At 49.4% G+C, this 19465-nt stretch overlaps 3 protein-coding genes and 1 pseudogene across 7 annotated transcripts; 2 read left to right on the forward strand and 2 right to left on the reverse strand.

The window, feature by feature from the left end:
• The first annotated feature begins 4259 nt into the window (after nt 1-4259).
• Nucleotides 4260-10556, forward strand: LOC120661726 (protein-lysine methyltransferase METTL21D-like). 5 transcript variants are annotated; one of them, XR_005670030.1, is made up of 4 exons: nt 4262-5753; nt 9183-9500; nt 9573-9641; nt 9770-10556. XR_005670030.1 is itself a non-coding variant. In XM_039940648.1 (2 exons), the coding sequence occupies exon 1, from the start codon at nt 4938-4940 to the stop codon at nt 5736-5738; it is 801 nt and encodes a 266-aa protein (XP_039796582.1). In that variant the 5' UTR covers nt 4260-4937; the 3' UTR covers nt 5739-5753; nt 9286-10556. The 5 variants fall into 5 exon arrangements, 2 of the variants coding, with proteins under 2 accessions (XP_039796582.1, XP_039796581.1); XR_005670029.1 differs by having other exon boundaries at nt 9183-9641; XM_039940648.1 differs by having other exon boundaries at nt 4260-5753; nt 9286-10556.
• Nucleotides 7754-9817, reverse strand: LOC120662880 (L-type lectin-domain containing receptor kinase IX.1-like). The gene has a single exon (XM_039941939.1). It carries the CDS (start codon nt 9815-9817, stop codon nt 7754-7756), a length of 2064 nt encoding a protein of 687 aa, XP_039797873.1.
• Nucleotides 10557-10742: 186 nt separating the features above from the next.
• On the reverse strand, nt 10743-12293 carry LOC120661727 (annotated as a pseudogene).
• A 4229-nt stretch (nt 12294-16522) lies between these two features.
• Nucleotides 16523-19463, forward strand: LOC120661729 (zinc finger AN1 and C2H2 domain-containing stress-associated protein 16-like). Its single transcript, XM_039940649.1, has 2 exons — nt 16523-16829; nt 18467-19463. The coding sequence occupies exons 1-2, from the start codon at nt 16731-16733 to the stop codon at nt 19238-19240; spliced, it is 873 nt and encodes a 290-aa protein (XP_039796583.1). The 5' UTR covers nt 16523-16730; the 3' UTR covers nt 19241-19463.
• The last annotated feature ends 2 nt before the right edge of the window (nt 19464-19465 follow it).

Here is a 19465-nt window from a genome sequence, read left to right on the forward strand (position 1 = left end):
ATGGGTGCACCCCAAGGTTCCTCGGTTGGATGCTGCGCGTGACGATCTGCTGTGATGCGGTGGCGGCTTGAGGCCCACTTTGGGCGGCGACGGCCACGGTGTGTGCGGGACGTCGGTGGCTAGGGTGTGGCGCCCCTGGCTGCTCTGGAGGTCAGTGGGCGGCAACGGCAGCGGTGGAGGTGCGACCAACTGGGAAGAGGCAACACGATGGTGCGAGTTCCACGGCGCGAGGTGGCACGGCGGCGGCCCCGTCGGCCCTGGGGAGGCTTCCGTAGTTTGCCAAGCGGTGGGCGTGCAACTAGGGACACGATCTCCGGACGAAAGTCTTGCCGGCTACATGCTTGTGGCGATGACGATGGCGTCCGAGGGCGTCATTCTCCGCATTGGCGACATCATCTTGGAGTCTGTCCCTGTTGCACGGTTTTCTCTGGGTGAAAACCCTGTCCACATGTTGGACGAGCGACGGCGGTGCATTTGGCGTCGTTACCTCGTTGGAGGCGTCGTTGGTGGAGACCCATCTCGGCCAATTCATGGAAGACTTGCCGGTGGCCTGGCAGGGCTGCACGGTGCAGAGTGGGAAGCTCAAAGTGGGTTGCCGAGCTCAAGCAGTGGCGACCAAAATCATGTTGGTGGCAGGGGTTGTCGCATGGATGTTGGTTTTGGCTACTTGCAGCGAATACTGCGGCTGGCATTGCTTGGCAACTATCGGTTCGGTGTGGAACTGCGTCTGAAGACGGTGCTTGCAGCAACAACATTATGGGACGGCTTGGCTTTGCAGCGGATTGTGATGGGTTGCTTAGCATTGCTCAGCAACTTCGGTGCGGTACATCGTCGGTAGATGGCGCAAGCGACAACCTGGCTTCCTGGCATGTTGATGGAGGCTGCGTGCGCGGGAGGTGCAACGAGATGCTGTCATCCGCAGGGATGGTTCGACTGTTGATGGAGAGCTTGGAAACAGGGCAAAATTTTCATCATCTTGATGGCGATATAATAAATGGATCCGTGACTTAGAGTACTGTGGCAGACGTGGCGAGCCCCCCCTCCCCGCGTGCGGTGTCTTCTGCGAGGCGATGAGAGCATGGTGGAGTCCACGGCGGATGTGGCGAGGCCCCCGTGTGATTGTGTATTCGCTATGGTGACTGCGAGGCAGCCTGCGTGTGGTCCGGATTCGGTGTTTTCACCCTGTCAGATGGTGTGTGATGTTGCAGCGACACTATGGCGTCGGGTCCTGCATAGCGGTGGCCTTCTCGGTGCGGTGTGGTCTGTTTCTCTCGTTTCTCCCTCGGCACGGGGCTATGCCTTGCTGGCGACTTCATGGGATGGAAAAGGTTGTTAGCCACCGCGGCTATGTTTTGTTTCTGCCTTCGTTACCTGAGGATTGGCCCTGTTTGTGTCAATGTCCCAATCTGATCGGACTGTTTGGTCTCGTGGAGACAAGTTGCGTGGCTTGTATCGATGACCCAATCCGATCAGCCTGAGTTGAGTTGTTTTTTAGCGCGTGTTGATGCCCTAATCTAACCTGCCGGTGTGTGTTTTTTTCTTCCTTTTTTTTATTTTTCTTGATTTTGGCCTTCCAGGGATATGATCTTGTATTTTTTCCTACTATATCAATGAAACGCACTGGTCGAATGTTGTTCGTTCGAAAAAAAAATCAAATATACAACCTAGAGCGCCTGGACCGGACGGTTTGGAAAGCAAGCAGCAGCGGCTGCCAGGACGAAAAGGTTTATATACAAATGCAAAAGGAACCGGATTCTTACCCTATACCGAGCGTTTTGATTGGCTACACGAGAACGGACGCTTTGAACGCGTACTCTGTAGTCCTGTGATGGATCCACATGTAGGATATAAATGTTCATCGTAGTACGACACTGCACGTGGCTGCTCTTGCAGCAGTTCACCAAACCATCCGTGGTTTCGTTCTTCCACACGGTTCAGCTTGGTAGCAGGCCACAACGAAACTGCACGTGGAAACTGGAAACCAGCTAACCAGTACTGCACTGATGAGTCAATCTGCTAGTGGTCTGGGTCGAAACTTGTCTTTGTGGTTTGTTTTTTGTTTGGGCTGACTTGGTTTGGTGATAATCGGGCTGAAATATCTTATGGGCTGGTTTGGTTGGGATTGGCAATTTAGGTGGGTCAGTCTGAGTTGGTCTGGTTTGTCGCGGATCCAGTCGCCCTTATCCGCTCGGCTCGTCATCAGCGGCGGCGATGGCGACGCAATAGCAGCAGCTTCTGTCGTTCGCTCATGGGGGCTCGATCGTCGTCGCTGGCACCTGGGTGCTCGCGTCGTTGCACCCCATCTGGTTGTCCATGATCCGCGAGGTACTCCTCTCCTTCTCCCATAGCTGCTCCTCTCCTTCTCGGCTTCTCCCATGTCGCTCCGACCCTTCCTCGGCGGTTAGCACGACGCCCCCTCCTATCCCCTCCTTCTATTCCGGCGGTTAGCGAGGAGGCGACTGTGGGAGGTAGCGAAGGAGAGGGCGGAGGTGTGTAGGTGGTCGGCGGCGGCGCAAAGGCGTAGCCTGTCGATAAGGAGGAGGAGGTTGGCGACCAGTGGCAACGCAGAGTGTTTGGCAGCCACTCGCAGACCCAAACTGACGAGGCTTTGGTCCGCAAGTGTTTGCTGGCTGTGTAGCTGTGTAGTGTTGGAACCAGCTAATATATACGGCTCGGTTTAGGTTTGGTTTGAAACAACAAACAGTTTGGTTTGGCTCAGTTTTTTAGGCATGTAGTTTGGAGTGGTGGCGTTGGATCAGTGAACAAAGTAATAAATAATTTGGTGTGGTTATGGTCCGCATCTCACACTATTAGCAGGTTGACTGATGAGTGATGGCGTAAAACGCGGCGAGTTTTTTTCTCTTCTTTTTTTACCCGACGGCGGTGGGTTAAAAGTTGTATTGACTTTCTTTCAAAAAAAAATTGTATTGACTGAGTACGCTTCTGCATCGACCGTCTTAAAAAAAAATCACCGTTCGTGCGCAGGCCTTTTTTCATTTTTATATTAAAAAAATAAAATTCCAAAAATATATATCAAATAGTGAAATTTTCAAAAATAGGTGACTGGCGCCCCCCTAATGGGCGATAGGTTGCCTGTCGCCCATCAATGTATCTAAATAAAGAAAAATAGTTCTTGTACCTAGAAAAATCTGAAATAATTTATTTGGTCTAGTTGTGCTTATCTAAAATTTACCAAACTTTTTTATAGCTCTTAGGAAATAAAATAATGGTACTGTAAAAGTTATGACTTCTAATACTCAGTATAGCAGCATGGATAAATAACCCATTTAAACTAGACATATTGCAAGATCTAATTTAAAAACTTATTCTAGAAATGTTTTCTGGGCCTACAAATTTTGTACAAGCCTATGCTCACCATATGCAACACTCTGGCCAAAGATGACATGCATCCAAAGGATGGATCTTGAGATTTAAATAAAAGTGCATTAAACTGGTATTTAAAATAGAGCAAGATACATTGATCAAATGAAAAACTTTATGTAACAAAAAGTTGTAGATCTTGTTTCATAGAATCTAAAACAGTTGAGTTTGTATTTTTTTTATTTTTCTACGATTTTATATCAATTTTACTGTTTAATGCGCTCTGGACGCCAGGACCTAAATGTATTTTTTTTACATTTAGGTCCTGTCGCCCACTGGATGAGCGACAGGTCACCCATTAGGGGGGCGACAGGCACCCATTTTTGAAAATTTCCCTATTCGGCATATATTTTTGAAATTTTATTTTTTTTAAATATAAAAATGAAAAAAGCGCTCGGCAAGGAGCCACGAGCCCATGACCAGGTGCTTTCGGCCCACCGGCCACCGCCCTTCCCGCAACTGCAACGCGATACCGACGTTGGGCTGAGAGAGTCTTTTCCAGGATGATGCTGGGCCCGGAAATAGGGGGCGTGGGAGTTTTTGGGTAAGCCATCGCTGAAATAGATCCGCGCGTGCCGAGTGCGAGGGGGTGCGAGAATTTTTCCCGGTAATTCCAGCAGGCATTTCGGCCCACTACAGTTTTAAATGGGCGGTGATAATGGTGTTACCGGGCTTTCGGGAGTTCAGAAAAATTCTCTAGTGTCCTCTATTAAGCATCCTAAATTAGTGGGCAATGAAGTGGTGATGGCATCGTTATCCTTGAGTTCGTGGTAGAGACAGAGTGGTAATAGTGCAAGGCACAAAATGTTAGTAGAGGGGCTAATGTGCACTGGTCGCAGTGTGTTTGGTTGCATGTGCCATTTGTTGATACATGGAACTGTTCCATATGGATGGTGATCCTTATACATTGGTTGGATGAACCGTAAGAATAGTTTTCAACTAAGAGTGGTGAATCATATGGTTTAAGAATTAAAAACATATCATCCAGGAGATGATAAATACAATCAAATACATCTAGGGCAGATGATAATAAGGGAAGATCAGAGAGGCTCTCAATTAGGAGATGATAAATGGTTACATACTTCTAACAATCAAACACTTCCCAAATTTTTTGGGAAAGTTACTGTAGCACTTTTCAATCGAAGATTAGGAGGACTAAATGTGATTTAATTATAAAACTAATTACATGGATGGACGGGAAATCGCGAGACGAATCTATTAAGCCTAATTAATCTATCATTAGAGATTGGTTACTGTAGCACAACATTGTCTAATCATTGCATAATTAGGTTCATTAGATTCGTCTCACGATTTTGCCTGGGGGTGTGGAATGGATTTTGCGAATTATCCACATTTAATACTCTAAATTAATGGTCAAACGTTATAAATTACTTTAGCGAGCGAATTTTTTTTGGAACTAAACGGGCTGTAAGCCACGATGAATGACTGGCCTGACGATGAACTACGTCAAAATGGCAACACATACAACGGTCTCCGATGTCCCCACGCTCCAAGGCTTTTGACCTAGTAAACCCTCCGGCATAATCGCTTGCCCGATGGCCGCCGCCGCCGAAGCCGAAGCCGCCGGCGCGTTCCCCTCCACCGCCTCGTCCGACTCCGACTCCGAAGACCTCCTCCTCCTTCCAAACCTCCTCCCGTCCGCACCTTCCTCCCCGTCGCACTCGCAGCTCCACCACTTCCACGTCCCGTCCCTCCCGTCCCCCATCACCGTGCGCGCGCTCCCCTCGCGGGGCCTGTCGTTCCAGCTCTGGCCCTCCGCATCCACGCTCCTCCGCGTCCTCCCGGCCTCCCCGCACTTCCTCCCGCGGGCGCCTGCCCCGGGGGGCCCGCCGCTCAGCGTCCTCGAGCTCGGCTCCGGCACCGGCGCCGCGGGTCTCGCGCTGGCCGCGGCGCTCCCGGCCCGCGCCATCCTCTCCGACCTCCCCGACGCGCTCCCCAACCTCCGCCACAACGCCGACCTAAACGCGCCCCTCCTCGCCTCCGCCGGCGGCGCCGCCTCCGTCGTGCCGCTCCCCTGGGGCGACGCCGCCGCGATGCGGGAGGTGGCGGCGGCGCGGGCGGAGGCACCTTTCGACCTCGTCGTGGCGTCGGACGTTGTGTACTATGAGGCGTTGGTTGACCCCTTGATCGAGACGCTGCGGTTCTTCGTCAAGGGGGAGGTGGTGTTCCTGATGGCGCACATGAGGCGGTGGAAGCGCACCGACAAGAAGTTCTTCGGGAAGGCGAGGAAGCTGTTCAACATCGAGGTGGTGCACGAGGACCCGCCGCTTGAAGGTTGGCGCCACGGGCCGGTGGTATACCGGTTCACCGTGAAGAAGCAGCACGGCAAGAAGTGATGAAGCTGCCTCAAGGTAATGGTTGCCTGCTTGCCTGTGTGCTCACGTTGTATTGCCCCTGCTGTTGATGGGTAACTCAACGAAATTTGGATCCCAATGTTGGCAACAGAAAATAGTTCCTGTGAACAAGAACAATGTAACATTGTGCAACTCAGGACTGGAACTTGGGATTGTATCGGTGGAGGTGTTAGTGCTGCTGCAGTTTACTTTATGCCTGGTTTGATGAGTGCAATTTAAGTGTCATATTGCAGTTTCGAATTAGATGAAGCTTAAAGAATCTGAACCTAGTATGATAAAACATGATTTGAACTATGAGGTAGTTGGCTCATGTGCTTTGTGAGGGACCTTTTGGATTTTCTAGTTGAGACATGATGAAGTTGGTGGCAATGCTAGTGTGTTTTCATGTTATATTTCAAATGATGATGGACCTCAGGTGGAGTGATGAATCACATTGTGCCTCATCACGTCCGTAAATTGGTGACCTTGTTAACATTGAATTTTAATTTTAGTGGTTTATTCAGCTAATAGTTAACTCTTTCTGTTGTGTGAGTAGAAATGTATCCACAGTATTGTTTGGGTGATGTAATTTCTACTTTTTAGGATTGTATCGGTGGAGGTGTTAGTGCTGCTGTAGTTTACTTTATGCCTGGTTTGATGAGTGCAATTTAAGTGTCATATTGCAGTTTCGAATTAGATGAAGTTTAAAGAATCTGAACCTAGTATGATAAAACATGATTTGAACTATGAGGTAGTAGGCTCATGTGCTTTGTGAGGGACCTTTTGGATTTTCTAGTTGAGACATGATGAAGTTGGTGGCAATGCTAGTGTGTTTTCATGATATATTTCAAATGATGATGGACCTCAGGTGGAGTGATGAATCACATTGTGCCTCATCACGTCCTTAAATTGGTGACCTTGTTAACATTGAATTTTAATTTTAGTGGTTTATTCAGCTAATAGTTAACTCTTTCTGTTGTGTGAGTAGAAATGTATCCACAGTATTGTTTGGGTGATGTAATTTCTACTTTTTAACTTTCCAACCTGCTTCTAGGTCCTCGTGCTTTCTAAACACATGTCTGCTTCACCTACACAATTGACTTAAAGTAGAATTATGAATTTTTCAACACCACTTCTATCCCTCAACAAATGTTTGCTTCACTGTTAACTTAAGTAGTATGAATTTATCCATTTGTTAAATTGCCATAGAAGGTTGTCAACTTTGTAACGCTTTGTCCGTATGGCATGCTAACCTAGTTCTTCTTGGAGGACTTCTCTTGCACTATTTTTCTTTGTGCATGCATATGGAAGCAAAACTACAACTCTAGCTTAAACCTTATTTTCTCTCGGGGATACATTTGAGTCCTCTCATATGAAAGGTCCATTTGCATGTTTACATGGAACCCTGCATCTCATTACTCAATGTCTCTGATGCCTTATACCTTAAGTTATGCTGTATGGCTTTTAAAGAGGGAAGATGTCAAACACTTGCATACAGGGCAAATCTGGAAAGGATATCTTAGAACCAATGATAAGTAGAAAAGATTTAGTGCGTGTTCATTGATCAGTAGGTACTAGGCATGCCAGAGCTGGCCTTCACCTGATATAGGACAACAGTAGAGCTTGCTCATACCCAGAAAAAAAGAAGAAAAAAAGAGAAAAAGAGGAAAGTTGATCTCAGTATGCATTGACAAGCACAATTGATGAAATATTCAAAATGAAAGCAGCTGACTCGTATTGATGAACAATACCAGCACGGAAGTCTAGGTGTTAGATGAATGTCAGAGCTTCACCTAAGAGAATTATTTATATAAAACTAGTCTTTACCAAGAGCATTTCAATACACAATATACTTACATGGTAGCCAGTCTATACAGAAGTAGTCGAATTAATACTGTTTACAACATGCAGATGAACTCAATAAAGGTATTTTGGCTGTAACTTAAGGTGTCTTTTGAATACCGCCGGTTGTAAACACAAGTAAACACATTTAGTATATAAAAAGGAAGCTGACAGACCTAGTAACCCATCTGTGGTAAATGAATAGAGGGAGGTGAACTAGAAGCATTGGTTGCACTAGACGAGCTTGTTGTCTTCCCATAAATTTTGGACCCCTCCAGCTCCTTCAGTGTTCCATCAGATGAGGTGTATGAAAACTTGCAAAGATGGATTGGTGGTGCAAAGTACATTGCCACAGGCATCTTTGCTGGAAGGCTTGGCAATGGTGCCTCAAACTTCAATACACTTATGACCTGGCGGATTGAAGGTCGGAAATTATAGTCTGGGTGTGCACACCAGAGCCCCACAACCATCAAGCACACAGCTTCACGCTCATCCAATGCACCGTCAAGCCTTCCATCAACTGCATTAAGTATCTCATTTCTTCCATAGAGATCCCACACCCATTGAACCAGCTTGATCTTCTCATCATCTTCCTTTAGCACAACAGGCCTCCTTCCGCAGGCAACCTCCAATGCAAGAATTCCAAAGCTGTATACATCAGATTCTTTGCTTGCTTTGCCAGTGGTGACGCATTCTGGAGCCAAGTAACCCATTGTGCCAGCTATCACTGTAGTTTGTGAGCCCCGGTCATGATCAACAAGACGTGCCAGCCCGAAGTCCCCAAGCTTAGCGTTGAATGAAGAATCAAGCATCACATTGCTTGGCTTGACATCACGGTGCACAACACATTGCTCCCACTCCTCGTGAAGGTACAGGAGGGCAGATGCAACGCTGATGGTGATCTTGAACCGCAACGGCCATGCTAGGATGTTACTATTGTCATAGAGGTGTGTGTCCAAGCTCCTATTCGGCATGAACTCGTACACGAGCAAGAACTCTCCATGCTCATGACACCAGCCCACAAGTTGCACAAGGTTCCTATGCCTCAGCCTGCTGATGATCTTGACCTCAGAGATGTACTCCTTCTTGCCCTGTGTTGATCCTTTGGCAACTCGTTTAATGGCAATGTTGAGGTTTTGATCCTTAAAGAAACCCTGGTAAACTGCTCCAAATCCTCCTTCTCCAAGCTTTCTCTCCAATGCAAAATTCTTTGTTGCAGCCACAAGTTCATTGTATTGAAATCTTCTTGGACCCCTCCCTTTCTCAAATTCACCATCAATGGACTCATCATATTCTAGCTTCTCTTCTTCCTCCTTTCTTAACCTCCTAGTCTTTCTAAACCTCAGGAAGCACCAAACCAATCCCATAGAACAGACTATGCCACTTATGCTAGTAGCCAAGCTTATGACTAGTACACTTTTGATCTTCTTACTCCTCTGCTGCACATCAGTAGAATTGAATTCCCAGTAAAGTATCCGATGAGTCTCTACCAATTTACCTGTGGCAGCTGAGAAGCCAATCGCCACTTTGTCTGGGAGATTTTCTCTGAGATCAACTGAATAAGATAGGGTGGAGTTGCCACTGAATTGTGGGTTGTCCTTGTAGGTCAAGAAGACACTCAGGTTCTTGGAGCTGGCCTGGTAAGTTACCCATGCATTTGCTATCCTACCATCCTTGATGCTACTTTTCCATTTTACATTGGCTGCAGATACGATCGAATTGATGTTGATACCTACATGGTTGTCGTCTGGATCCCATGTGTTCTTGTGGCTGTCAAACTCGACGGCCAAGATCTGGTTGGATATCCCACTCTGATCAGCACTGCCACTGAAGAGGCCAAGGTTACCATCCGTGGAATTATTGGGGACAACAGAAGGGTATGGTGAGAGGAAAAAGGCAAGCCCCTCACCATATGAGCCATCAGTAACGTTAGCTTTTATCATGAATGTGAAGCGGGTTGTGAAGTCAGCCAACTGACCAGTGGTGCTATCCCAGAGGGTTACTGGATCCTTGAAGACTGCTCGGCCGACACTGTGAGCAATCTCGCCATCCATCTCTTCCTTGGTAAGCCTGACCGCCTTGTTGTAGAAGGCATCCTCTTGGAACTGGATTGTGGCAACTCCATTGTGGTTCGATTCAGTGAAATTCAGCTTGAAATACAGAGGACTGACGCAGCTGATATTCTGAAATAGGAATACGTGGAGTGCCAAGAAGCTGGTAACTGAGCTTCTTGATCTCATTGCTGTTGAGAGAGAGCTGGAGAAGCAGGAGGGGAGCAAGGGAGGAGAGGCAAAGCATCACAACTTCTGTGGAACTGAGGTTGTTTCCTATGTATGCTGATGTAAATGAGTTCCCAACTTGGTCAGCCGTCGGTTACTTCACAGTGCAGACATGCTTGTTTTTTGCGTATCACTATGGCCGGCCTGTCAATAGGGCATAGGCCTTGAAAGGACAGATGTAAGCCACAGGAGAAGCCGCTCAAATTTGAAGTTTATATTGGTGCTACCAGAGGGAGGAGGATGTATAATAATGGTATGATGTTGAAATATGAATTGAATTTTTCAACAGGAGAGAGGATGCTTGGTTTCTATCGCCATTGCCGTCCTAGATCACAGATAAATACAAAGATAGTGACATGAAACGAGGTCAAGTATAGTCCGTCCACACTGAGTTTGTTGATTGCCGGCCAAAGCAAGATCTTTGCTTCTTTCAGCAAATGGAGCAGGTATCTTTAGTGGTATCCCTGAAGGCCAGGAGCTCACACTTTCCTTCCCTCTGGCATCTGTGCTTACCACACTGGATCCGGGTGTATTTTCTTTTTTCATATAGTTCAATGACAAATCATGTCATTCATCTGTAGATAGTTTACCTGGTCCTAATATCAGGTCAATGTTTCTCAATATATTGTGTAAACTTCAATGTTTACAGACATCTGTCGCCAAATAAGATCACATTTAGTAGTAGGACGACTTATTACTATCTAATATGTTCAGAATTCAGAACTAGGATTCAAGTACTTAATTTTTGCACCTGCAGTTAAATGAGGCTTATCTATCAATCTGTGCCAGTAGCTCAATATGTGTCGCGCCCCCAAAAAATCCTTCAAAATCAAGAAATTTAAAATAAAAGACAGGCTGGGGGAACTTGTACTTTCATTTCGAAATCTAGGCACAAGACAAAACATCCGGGTTTTCCAAAAAAAAGGAAAAAGAAACACCCATTGTTACGATGCTTTGCTGAGTCGTATTGTGAGGACAAAAAAGGGTCCCTTCCACTAATGACTAAACCATAAACCCTAGAAGAGAATATACATCGGTGTTCTGTTCTATCCATGCAGGGTAGGGCGTAGTATACAGAAATGCGCAGGTCAAATCAAACCCCTGAAGAGAATAAACACAACACCCTGTCGAGTGAAGCAGTCATACTCGTTGCTTGGCGCGAGCTCCAATCTCGCCGTTAACCCTTGGACTCGCCGGTGCTTGTGTCATCGGTCGGCCAGACCACCGTCTCCAGCAGCCTCTGGCGCATGATATCCAGGTTCTCTTTGGAGATCTGCTCGCACATCATCGCGTGGTCGCACTTCTGCTCAGGCGCAGGTTTGTTTTACACAGAGGTAAGTTCAAGTTGTGCCATAAATCTTTATTTCTTTCAGATTCAGCTGATGGGCTGATCTCTGAATTACTACCTTGATCCATTTGCCGTACAGGTGAAGCCGTGAAGGCGTGTGATCATCACTCTCTCGGCCAGGTCATGCCTCTCCTGTCACCAGATACGAACCAAGCCAAAGGAATGAACCCTAGCACAATGCTAACACACTATAGTTTTTTTTGTCAGTTTCGTGTTAACAAGCAGAAGCAAAGGAGATAGCTAGATAAAATACCTTCGCGAGCAGGCGAAGGAAATAATCGCCATCTAACGGATCGTTGACGAGAACGTAGCTGACAAAAGGAGGAGCGTTAATTTCGAAAGGCAGTCGAACAAATATTCAGATGCAGGTATGGATTCGGACCGAAGAGGATGGCTGCTCGCTCACTTGTAGAGCCAAGTGTAGGACGGCGGGTTCATCTCGTAGAGCTGGTGGAGGACCGTGTGCGTGGCCTTGTAGGTGAAGTAGTTGATGATGTTCTGCACATCAGAAGTTCAAAACAATGGCAACTGATGAAACGTCTCGCAGAGTAACCAATTCACACAACCAGAGCTAAGCGTATGGGTTCGTTTTCTGATAGTGAGACAACAATGCTGAACAAATCAGACCCAACAATATGAAACAGCAATTGTTCACGTTCAAAGAGCAACAATTTTTTTTGTCAGCGCCACGCTTGGCACGTTGAGGCTGTCAGTGAGGCGCACGGTACCTTGTGCACGTCCTCGAATCCGTCCTCATACGTCCCGCCGAACTCGGCCACGACCACGGGGCTGCGGCGGCGGCCGGTGGCCCGCGCCCGTGCCCGGGTCTGCGCGCGCCTCCGTAGCCACCTGAACCCGCACGTCGTCCCGACCGGCGACCGGGACGGCAATGCCCAGCGCGAGGGGCCCCGGCGGCACGCGGCGGAAACGCAGGCGGCGGCGTGCGCGGACGCCGCAGCCACCACCGGCGCGGCGACCGCTGCGGCCTGGGCGACTGCCATCGTTCGTGGAGAAGGATAGCGGCCAGATATTTTCGTCGGCTGGCGTCGCAGGGGGGAAGTGAAGTAGCCAGCAGAGGGACAGACCGACAGAGTGGTCGCTGCGATTTCTTTTCTGTGGAGGAGCTTTTCCTCGCGCGCGGAAGCAGCGCATTTCTTGGGCTCTTCTTGCGATCGCAGCGGCAGAGCCTGCGAGCGCCGTGGGCCTGGTCAGGAAGGAACGGGGATGAGATTCTTGTGATTCAGAGTTGGGCTTTTGTCCTTTTGGTGTTATAGATGATCCTTTCACAGAATCTTCTTTCTTGACCCTTTAACGATGTCGCCAGCGCGAACTTAATTACTACAGTGACTCTCACTAGTCAGCCCACGCAAAAAAAAAAAGAAAAGAAAGAAGACTCTCACTAGCCCTGTTTGGGGGAGCTTTTGGAGCTTTTGCTTCTCCACGAAGCTGCAAAAGCCAAAATCTCCCCCAAACGGGGTCGCAGAATATGCGGGTTGCACCGTGATCAGCAAATCTCCAACCGACGAATATGGGAGCCAATCAACCGAAGGCGTCCATCTCGGGGGCGACGAGCGTGAGCTCCCAATCCACACGCAGTCGTCGTCGTCGTCGTCACGGTTACCCTCGCGTCTCCGAAAAAACCAGAGAATTTTCGTTGCGTAATTGCGTTCCCCGGACGCCCTCCCATTCCCACGCCGACCGTGCGGGCGGCACGGGCGCGTCCACGCAACCCTGGATGATCAAAACCACCAATGCGAAAGAGACGACGCGAAGCGAAGAGGTGGTCTCGGCCGCGTCAACCACGCCGCCGGCCGGCCGTGCTGTGGCGCGACGTACGACGAGGCCTGCGTCACGTAGAAGCCGCGGGCCTAACTAACTACCTCGCCGGTCGTCGTCTGCTCCTGCTCTGACTGCGCACGAGCAAGATGTTGTGGCCTAGCGGGGGCTGGGCGGTCGCGGTCGCCGCCCCCGTGGACTGCGCGATCCGCGCCGGCACCGGCACGGCGACGGCGCTGCGCGCTCAACGCACTCAGCGGACGGGGGTGGACGGTATTTCTGTGCCGGTGCCAATCAAATCGCGACGAAAAATTCTGAAAAAAACCTAGAGACTAAGGAGAAGAGGAGAAAAACATAGAAAATTTTGGTCTCATCCTCAATCTATTGATGGAGAAATTAAATCGAGAAAATGTGGAGGTGGGGTGGACGGTATTTGAAACACCGTCCACCCCCTGTGCCCCTGTATTTCAGTTCATTTGCAGCCAAACCGAGACTAAAAAAAACTGAGAAAAATCATGGAGGCTGAGGATTCAATGGAGAATCGCTGCTCCTGGGCTGAGAAGAATCGCGGGCAGTCGCGTGACCTGTGCGCCGACGTGCCGCCAGGCCGCTGCTCCGTGCGGTGCCCGGCGCAGGCGCGCGGCTACCCGCGCATCATGCTGCCCGTCCCCTCGCCGTGCATGCATTCTCCAGCGCGAGGGGAGGAGCGCCGCCCAGGGGCCGGAGGCTCGGCAGCCCGGCCGGACTCTGAGCCTCGGGCTCGCCGTCGCCGGCCCGTGCGTGGCGATAGGCAGCGGTGTGCCGGCGAACCAGTGCGCCGGCCTCCTTTTTCCGGGTGCGCGCGGCACGGGGCCACAGGCCGCCCATGGCAGAGGCGCCATCGACTGATCACCGGCACGTCGGTTCGCCGGCCAGCTCCACGTCTGGGCACGCCGCAAAGCACCAAGGTGGCAGAAGGCAACACTGGCGGGCCCCTGAGGCAGCGAGACGAGGAGAAACGGCAGCGCGAGGAAGACGCCGTCCCCCGGGCGGGCGCGGGCGGTGATTGGTCTAGCCTGTTGGGGACGGGGGTGGACGGTATTTCAAATACCGTCCACCGCCCAGTCTCCTATCTCCTTCCATTTCCCGATCCAAATCGCGATGAAAAATTCTGAAAAAAATCGCAGAGACTGAGGAGGAAATGGCGAAAGGACCCACAAAATTTCAGTCTCATCCTCGACCTGTGGAAGGAGAAATCGAAGAGAGAATATCAAACGCGGGGTGGACGGTATTTGAAATACCGTCCACCCCCGGTGTCCTTGTATTTCAGTTCATTCGCAGCCAAATTGAGACCCAAAAATCCTGAGGAAATTCATGGAGGCTGAGGGTTCAACGGAGAACCACCGCACCAAGTTTCAGTCCCAGGCTCGATGCCATTGCAGGGGAATAAAATTGCAAAACCGTAGCGTTCTTTTGTTCTGTTTCAGTCTTGTTTTCCCGTCACAAGTGCGCCGCCGTGCCGCCGGCCGCTGCTCCGTGAGGTGCCTCGCGCCCTCGCCGTGCACGCGTCCACCAGCGCGAAGGGAGGCGCCGCCCAGGGGCCGTAGGTTCGGCCGCCCGGACTCCGGGCCTCCGGCAAGCCGTCGCCGACCCGTGAGTGGCACTAGGCAGCCAAAATGACTGTATGCAAAACCCCGCATCAATAAAATTTGTTCAGGCTGGCTCCTGGCCTGCCGTAGTTTTCCCTCAAAAGTGGCACTAGCCACTAGGCAGCGTGACGGCGGCATGAGCATGAACCAGTGCGCCGGCTTCCTTTTTCCTAGTGCACAGCGCACGGGGCCACGCCCGCCCATGGCGGAGGCACCATCGACTGGGCACGCCGCAATGCGCCGATGCACCAAGATGGCAGAAGGCAACACAGGCAGGCCCCTGAGGCAGCGAGACGAGGAGAAACGGCAGCGCGAGGAAGACGACGTTCCCCGGGTGGGCGCTGGCGGTGATTGGTTGGGGACGGGGGCGGACGGTATTTCAAATACCGTCCGCCCCCGATCTCCTGTCTCCTCCATTTCCCGATCCAAATCACGACGAAAAATTCTGAAAAAAATTGCAGAGACTGAGGAGTGGATGGAGAAACAACACACTAAATTTCGTTCTCATTCTTGACCTGTAGATGGAGAAATTAAATCGACAAAATCTGGAGGCGGGTGGACAACAAATACGGTCCACCCGTGTGTCCCTGTATTTCAGTTCATTCGCAGCCAAACCGAGACCCCAAAAACCTGAAAAAAAAACCAAGGAGGCTGGGGGTTCAACGAACAATCACCGGACCAAGTTTCAGTCCCATGCATAGTCCATAGCAGGGGAACTGAACCTCGCAGTCGCAGGCGCAGGCCCCTGTTCCTCACCTCGCCGAGCCAGATTGAACGCAGAGAAATTGGCACTCCTTGGTTTGGAGAGCAAGAGACGACGAGGCACTCACACCGATGAGCGCCGCCGTACGCTGCGATTTCTGTGGAGGAGCTTTTCCTCGCGCGCGGAAGCTGAGCATTTGGGCTCTTCTTGCGAGCGCCGTGGGCCTGATATTCGTGAGTCCTGACCCGTGGTCAGGAAGGAAACGCGCATGAGATTCTAGTGATTCAGAGTTGGGCTTTTGTCCTTTCGGTGTATATTCATTTTTTTTCTTAATCGCAGTGATTCTCACTAGTCTACAACCGAACATGGGAGCCACCCTGGCGTCCCCCAAAACCAGAGAATTTCCGTCGCCTTCCCCCGACGCCCTCCCGACCTCCCCCACTCCTGCGTCCACGGCCGTGTCAACCACGCCGCCGGCGCGACGTACGCCGAGGCCTGGTCAGGTAAAAGCCGCGGACCTGCCGGGTCAGTGGACACGGACTAGCTCGCTGATCGTCGTATCCTACCCCACTGGACGCGCGCGATCTCGTGGCCTCGCCAGCGTGGATTGCGTGGTCCGCGCCGTGCCGGCGCTCTCAACGAACCCGCCGGCATCATCATCGCATCTCGCGCTTGCGCGTAACGCGTCGATGGGGTTTGGTGGGAGCGGAATACCGAGCACGTCCCCAACCGCCCACGCTTTTCGCCCAAATCCCAACGAATCGTTACCGTAATGCGCGTCGTGTACCGGCACAAATCTATTCCTAATCTTGGATTCTTCAAGCTGAAGCCAAATCCAATCGGCTCCGAACAGTTTCCAGGCTTGAAAAACTCGTGCCAATTGGCCAAACACATGTCGATAATCGCATCCAAAGTTGTAGTCGGATACCACCAAGATACCCGGACTCGAACATCTCTATCTTCTATTAGTGCCAATCGTATCAACGGAACACGAACAATAGCGTCGACGCCCAAATTTCGCCGATACGGTGCCCGCACCGTCTCACCGACCTCACCCGCCCGAGAAAAAGGGGTCGTCTCCTCCCTTTCAAAAAATTTAAAAAGAAAAAAAAGAAAAAGGAGGTTGTTAACAACTAACTAATCCGGGGCCCGCAGATATTCCAGGACCTCGAACCGAGCTCCCGATAAAATCAGAGGGTCTTGCCGCAAAACCTCCCCGTCAAAACGTTACGAGTTTTATTCGATTTCGTGCCCCGTCCGCTTGACGACCGAGCCGCCCGCCCCCGATTTCCTCCTCCCTTCCCTGCCTGCCTGCCGGTGCCGCGGCGCCGGTAGCATCTCGCGCGCGGAGGCGGCGGCGGCGGACGCGGTTACAGGCTCGGCTCTACCGGAGGGCGCGCTGCGGGCTCCAAAGCTGGTATGGGCACGCCGGAGTTCCCCAACCTGGGGAAGCACTGCAGCGTCGGCGACTGCAACCAGATCGACTTCCTCCCCTTCACCTGCGACCGCTGCGACCACGTACGTTTCCCGCAACCTCCCCCGTTGAGTTTTTCTGTGTGTGGATGCGGTGATGCTCTGGTTACTTGTTCTGAATTGGACTGTTGCTGCAAGCGAACTTGTGTGCTGAATCGTTCTTCTGTGGACTATGGAGCGCGAGAACTGATTTTCCCTTGGAAATCCAGTAGATGCGTGCGATATCTCGAGATAGATCTTGGGAGTAGCAGTAGTTTGGGGGCAAATAGGATAGTTATTATCTGAATGGCAGCCTGCTGGGCGGTAGGCACTAGGCACGGGCCTGGGGAGATGTAAAAGGGAACCTTAACCACTCATGTTAGTGACCGGGCGACACCAGTGGATCTCTTTTCGGTGAGGTAGAGTTGGTGTATCTAACCGTTGACCAGAAGAATGATCCTATACACATCTTTAGGGGTGGCGCTTCCGCTTTGCTCCATTTGTTAGTGGGAAAAAAGTTAGGTGGACTCTACCCTTACCATTGGTCTACCATCTATTGCTGACATTCCATAGGACGATTTGATCCACTTGGTTGAGCCTAGAACCCAATATGTTCAAGAAACGAGTTGTTCATTTGATCAATTATTTATTTTTATTACTAGAAACCATTAGAGTGGTAACTGATTCACGTATCATCATGTTTGGGATCCAAAGTATCGTGCTAGTTCCCCTTGCCGCATAGCAAAGTATTTTTGTTTTTTTTTTCAGAATCATATTATCCGAACATGTCCTCGTGAAATTCAGTCTTTTCCTTCAGTCTCAAATTCCACCATCTTCACCATACAGATTGCATGAAGCAGACAATGTTTCACACAAAAAGAAGCACTTAGTAGGGAAAATATTATCAATATGTTCATGTCAATGACTGGTTGCCAACTGCAAACATAATGTGTCTTCTCTTATTGGAACGACTTCTTGTTTCAGTTACAAGCCATTGTCAGACACAAAAACCAAAAACATGGGGTACATGAAAAAAGGATGTCCTAATCGATGACAATGACTATATGTTAACTTTGCGTGATAGCGATGATAATCAAATGCATGGGATGCTAAGGATAACAATACCCACTCGCTGTACATGATTCACATGAACACATATGTTGGTCACATGCCTGGAATACTGTATGCAGCAATCACTTAGGATGCCTCGAATTTTCTGTAGGTTCTTTTCCTCTTTTGATATTCAGTTTCTGTAAATGACATTGCAGCTTGCAATCCTAGATTATGTGTTGTTACTGGACATAATTATTTGTGCTGCGGATCTTTGAATTGAGAAATTTAATTACCGGTACCATGTCCTCTTTATCGCAAGGTTCAAATGTAAGCTGATAACAATTTGGGCTTTAGTTCTTTCTCTTTTTTTTTTCCTTCCAGAATTTTTATTCAACCCTTTGGACGCTTTTTGAATGAGACAGCAATAATCAGAGGTCCATAAAAACAGTTATATGGAAGGATAATGCCTGAGGTCATTTTCATGTTTCTATAGAAAAAGTAATATCTATATTTGTTGTTACTGAGATAATTTAAAGCCCAACTTATGTACTGCGTGAAGGTTTACTGCCCATATTTAGTGTCTATATATAGTTATATCATTGCTAATACTATCAACCAGGTACTGATTGGGTTGTTGGACCATTGTTTAGGTCTTTTGTCTTCAGCACAGAAGTTATACAACACACCAATGTCCAAATGCAAATATGAAGGATGTCACCGTCCTCATCTGCCCACTCTGTGCTCAAGGGGTTCGCCTCAATCCAAGCGAAGACCCAAATATCACCTGGGATACTCATGTTAACACTGATTGTGATCCATCAAACTACCAGAAAGTAACAAAGAAACAGAAATGCCCTGTGCCTGGGTGCAGAGAGACACTGACGTTTTCCAACACGATCAGATGCAAAGACTGCACCAGAGAACACTGCCTGAAGCATAGATTCGGGCCTGATCACAAATGCCCAGGACCAAGAACAGTGGATTCGGGCTTCCCCTTTGTAAATATGCTAAGGAGAAGTCAGAAAGCAGAGACACGTCCGAGCAGCAGCAGTAAGAATAGTTCTTCCTGGTGGAGCTCCAGCCTTGTGAATGCAGCAACAAATTTCAAATCGTCGGCTGAAGCTAGAATGCAGAAACTGAGCATTGCGACTAGCCAAGCCTTCCAGAAGGCTAAGGATGGGATCTCCCCAAACAGCAGCGGCAGCAGTGGTAACCTTGTGGAGGAATGTGTTCATTGCCCAGCAAGATTTTCCACCGTGGGCGCCTTAATTGAACATGTCGAGAAATCCCACCAGAAGAAACAGCAACCAAGTCGTGGCCAAGTGACAGTCGATGTTTGCCCAAAATGTAGCAAGGCGTTTCGAGATCCAGTGTTGCTGGTGGAGCATGTTGAGAGGGAACATGGAGGAACGTCTAGAGCATAAAGCTTCTCGTGTTTACTGTATGCTCGGTGTACTTGCAACTTATTTTTTTTTTACTTCTTGTTTCATCAATTTTCTTTACTCATTTGGGCTTGAAATCTGCCCATATAACAAGTATAGGATGTTCGCTTGAAGGCAAAGCCGTTGTCCATTCCATTGAAGCTACGTTAGTACTCCTGTCGTTCTAGGTTTTCTTTCTAATAGAGATAAAAGTACGGTTTTGTTACG

The sequence above is a fragment of the Panicum virgatum genome, chromosome 2N (assembly GCF_016808335.1).
Source record: "Panicum virgatum strain AP13 chromosome 2N, P.virgatum_v5, whole genome shotgun sequence".
In the NCBI taxonomy this organism is placed as follows: domain Eukaryota; kingdom Viridiplantae; phylum Streptophyta; class Magnoliopsida; order Poales; family Poaceae; genus Panicum; species Panicum virgatum.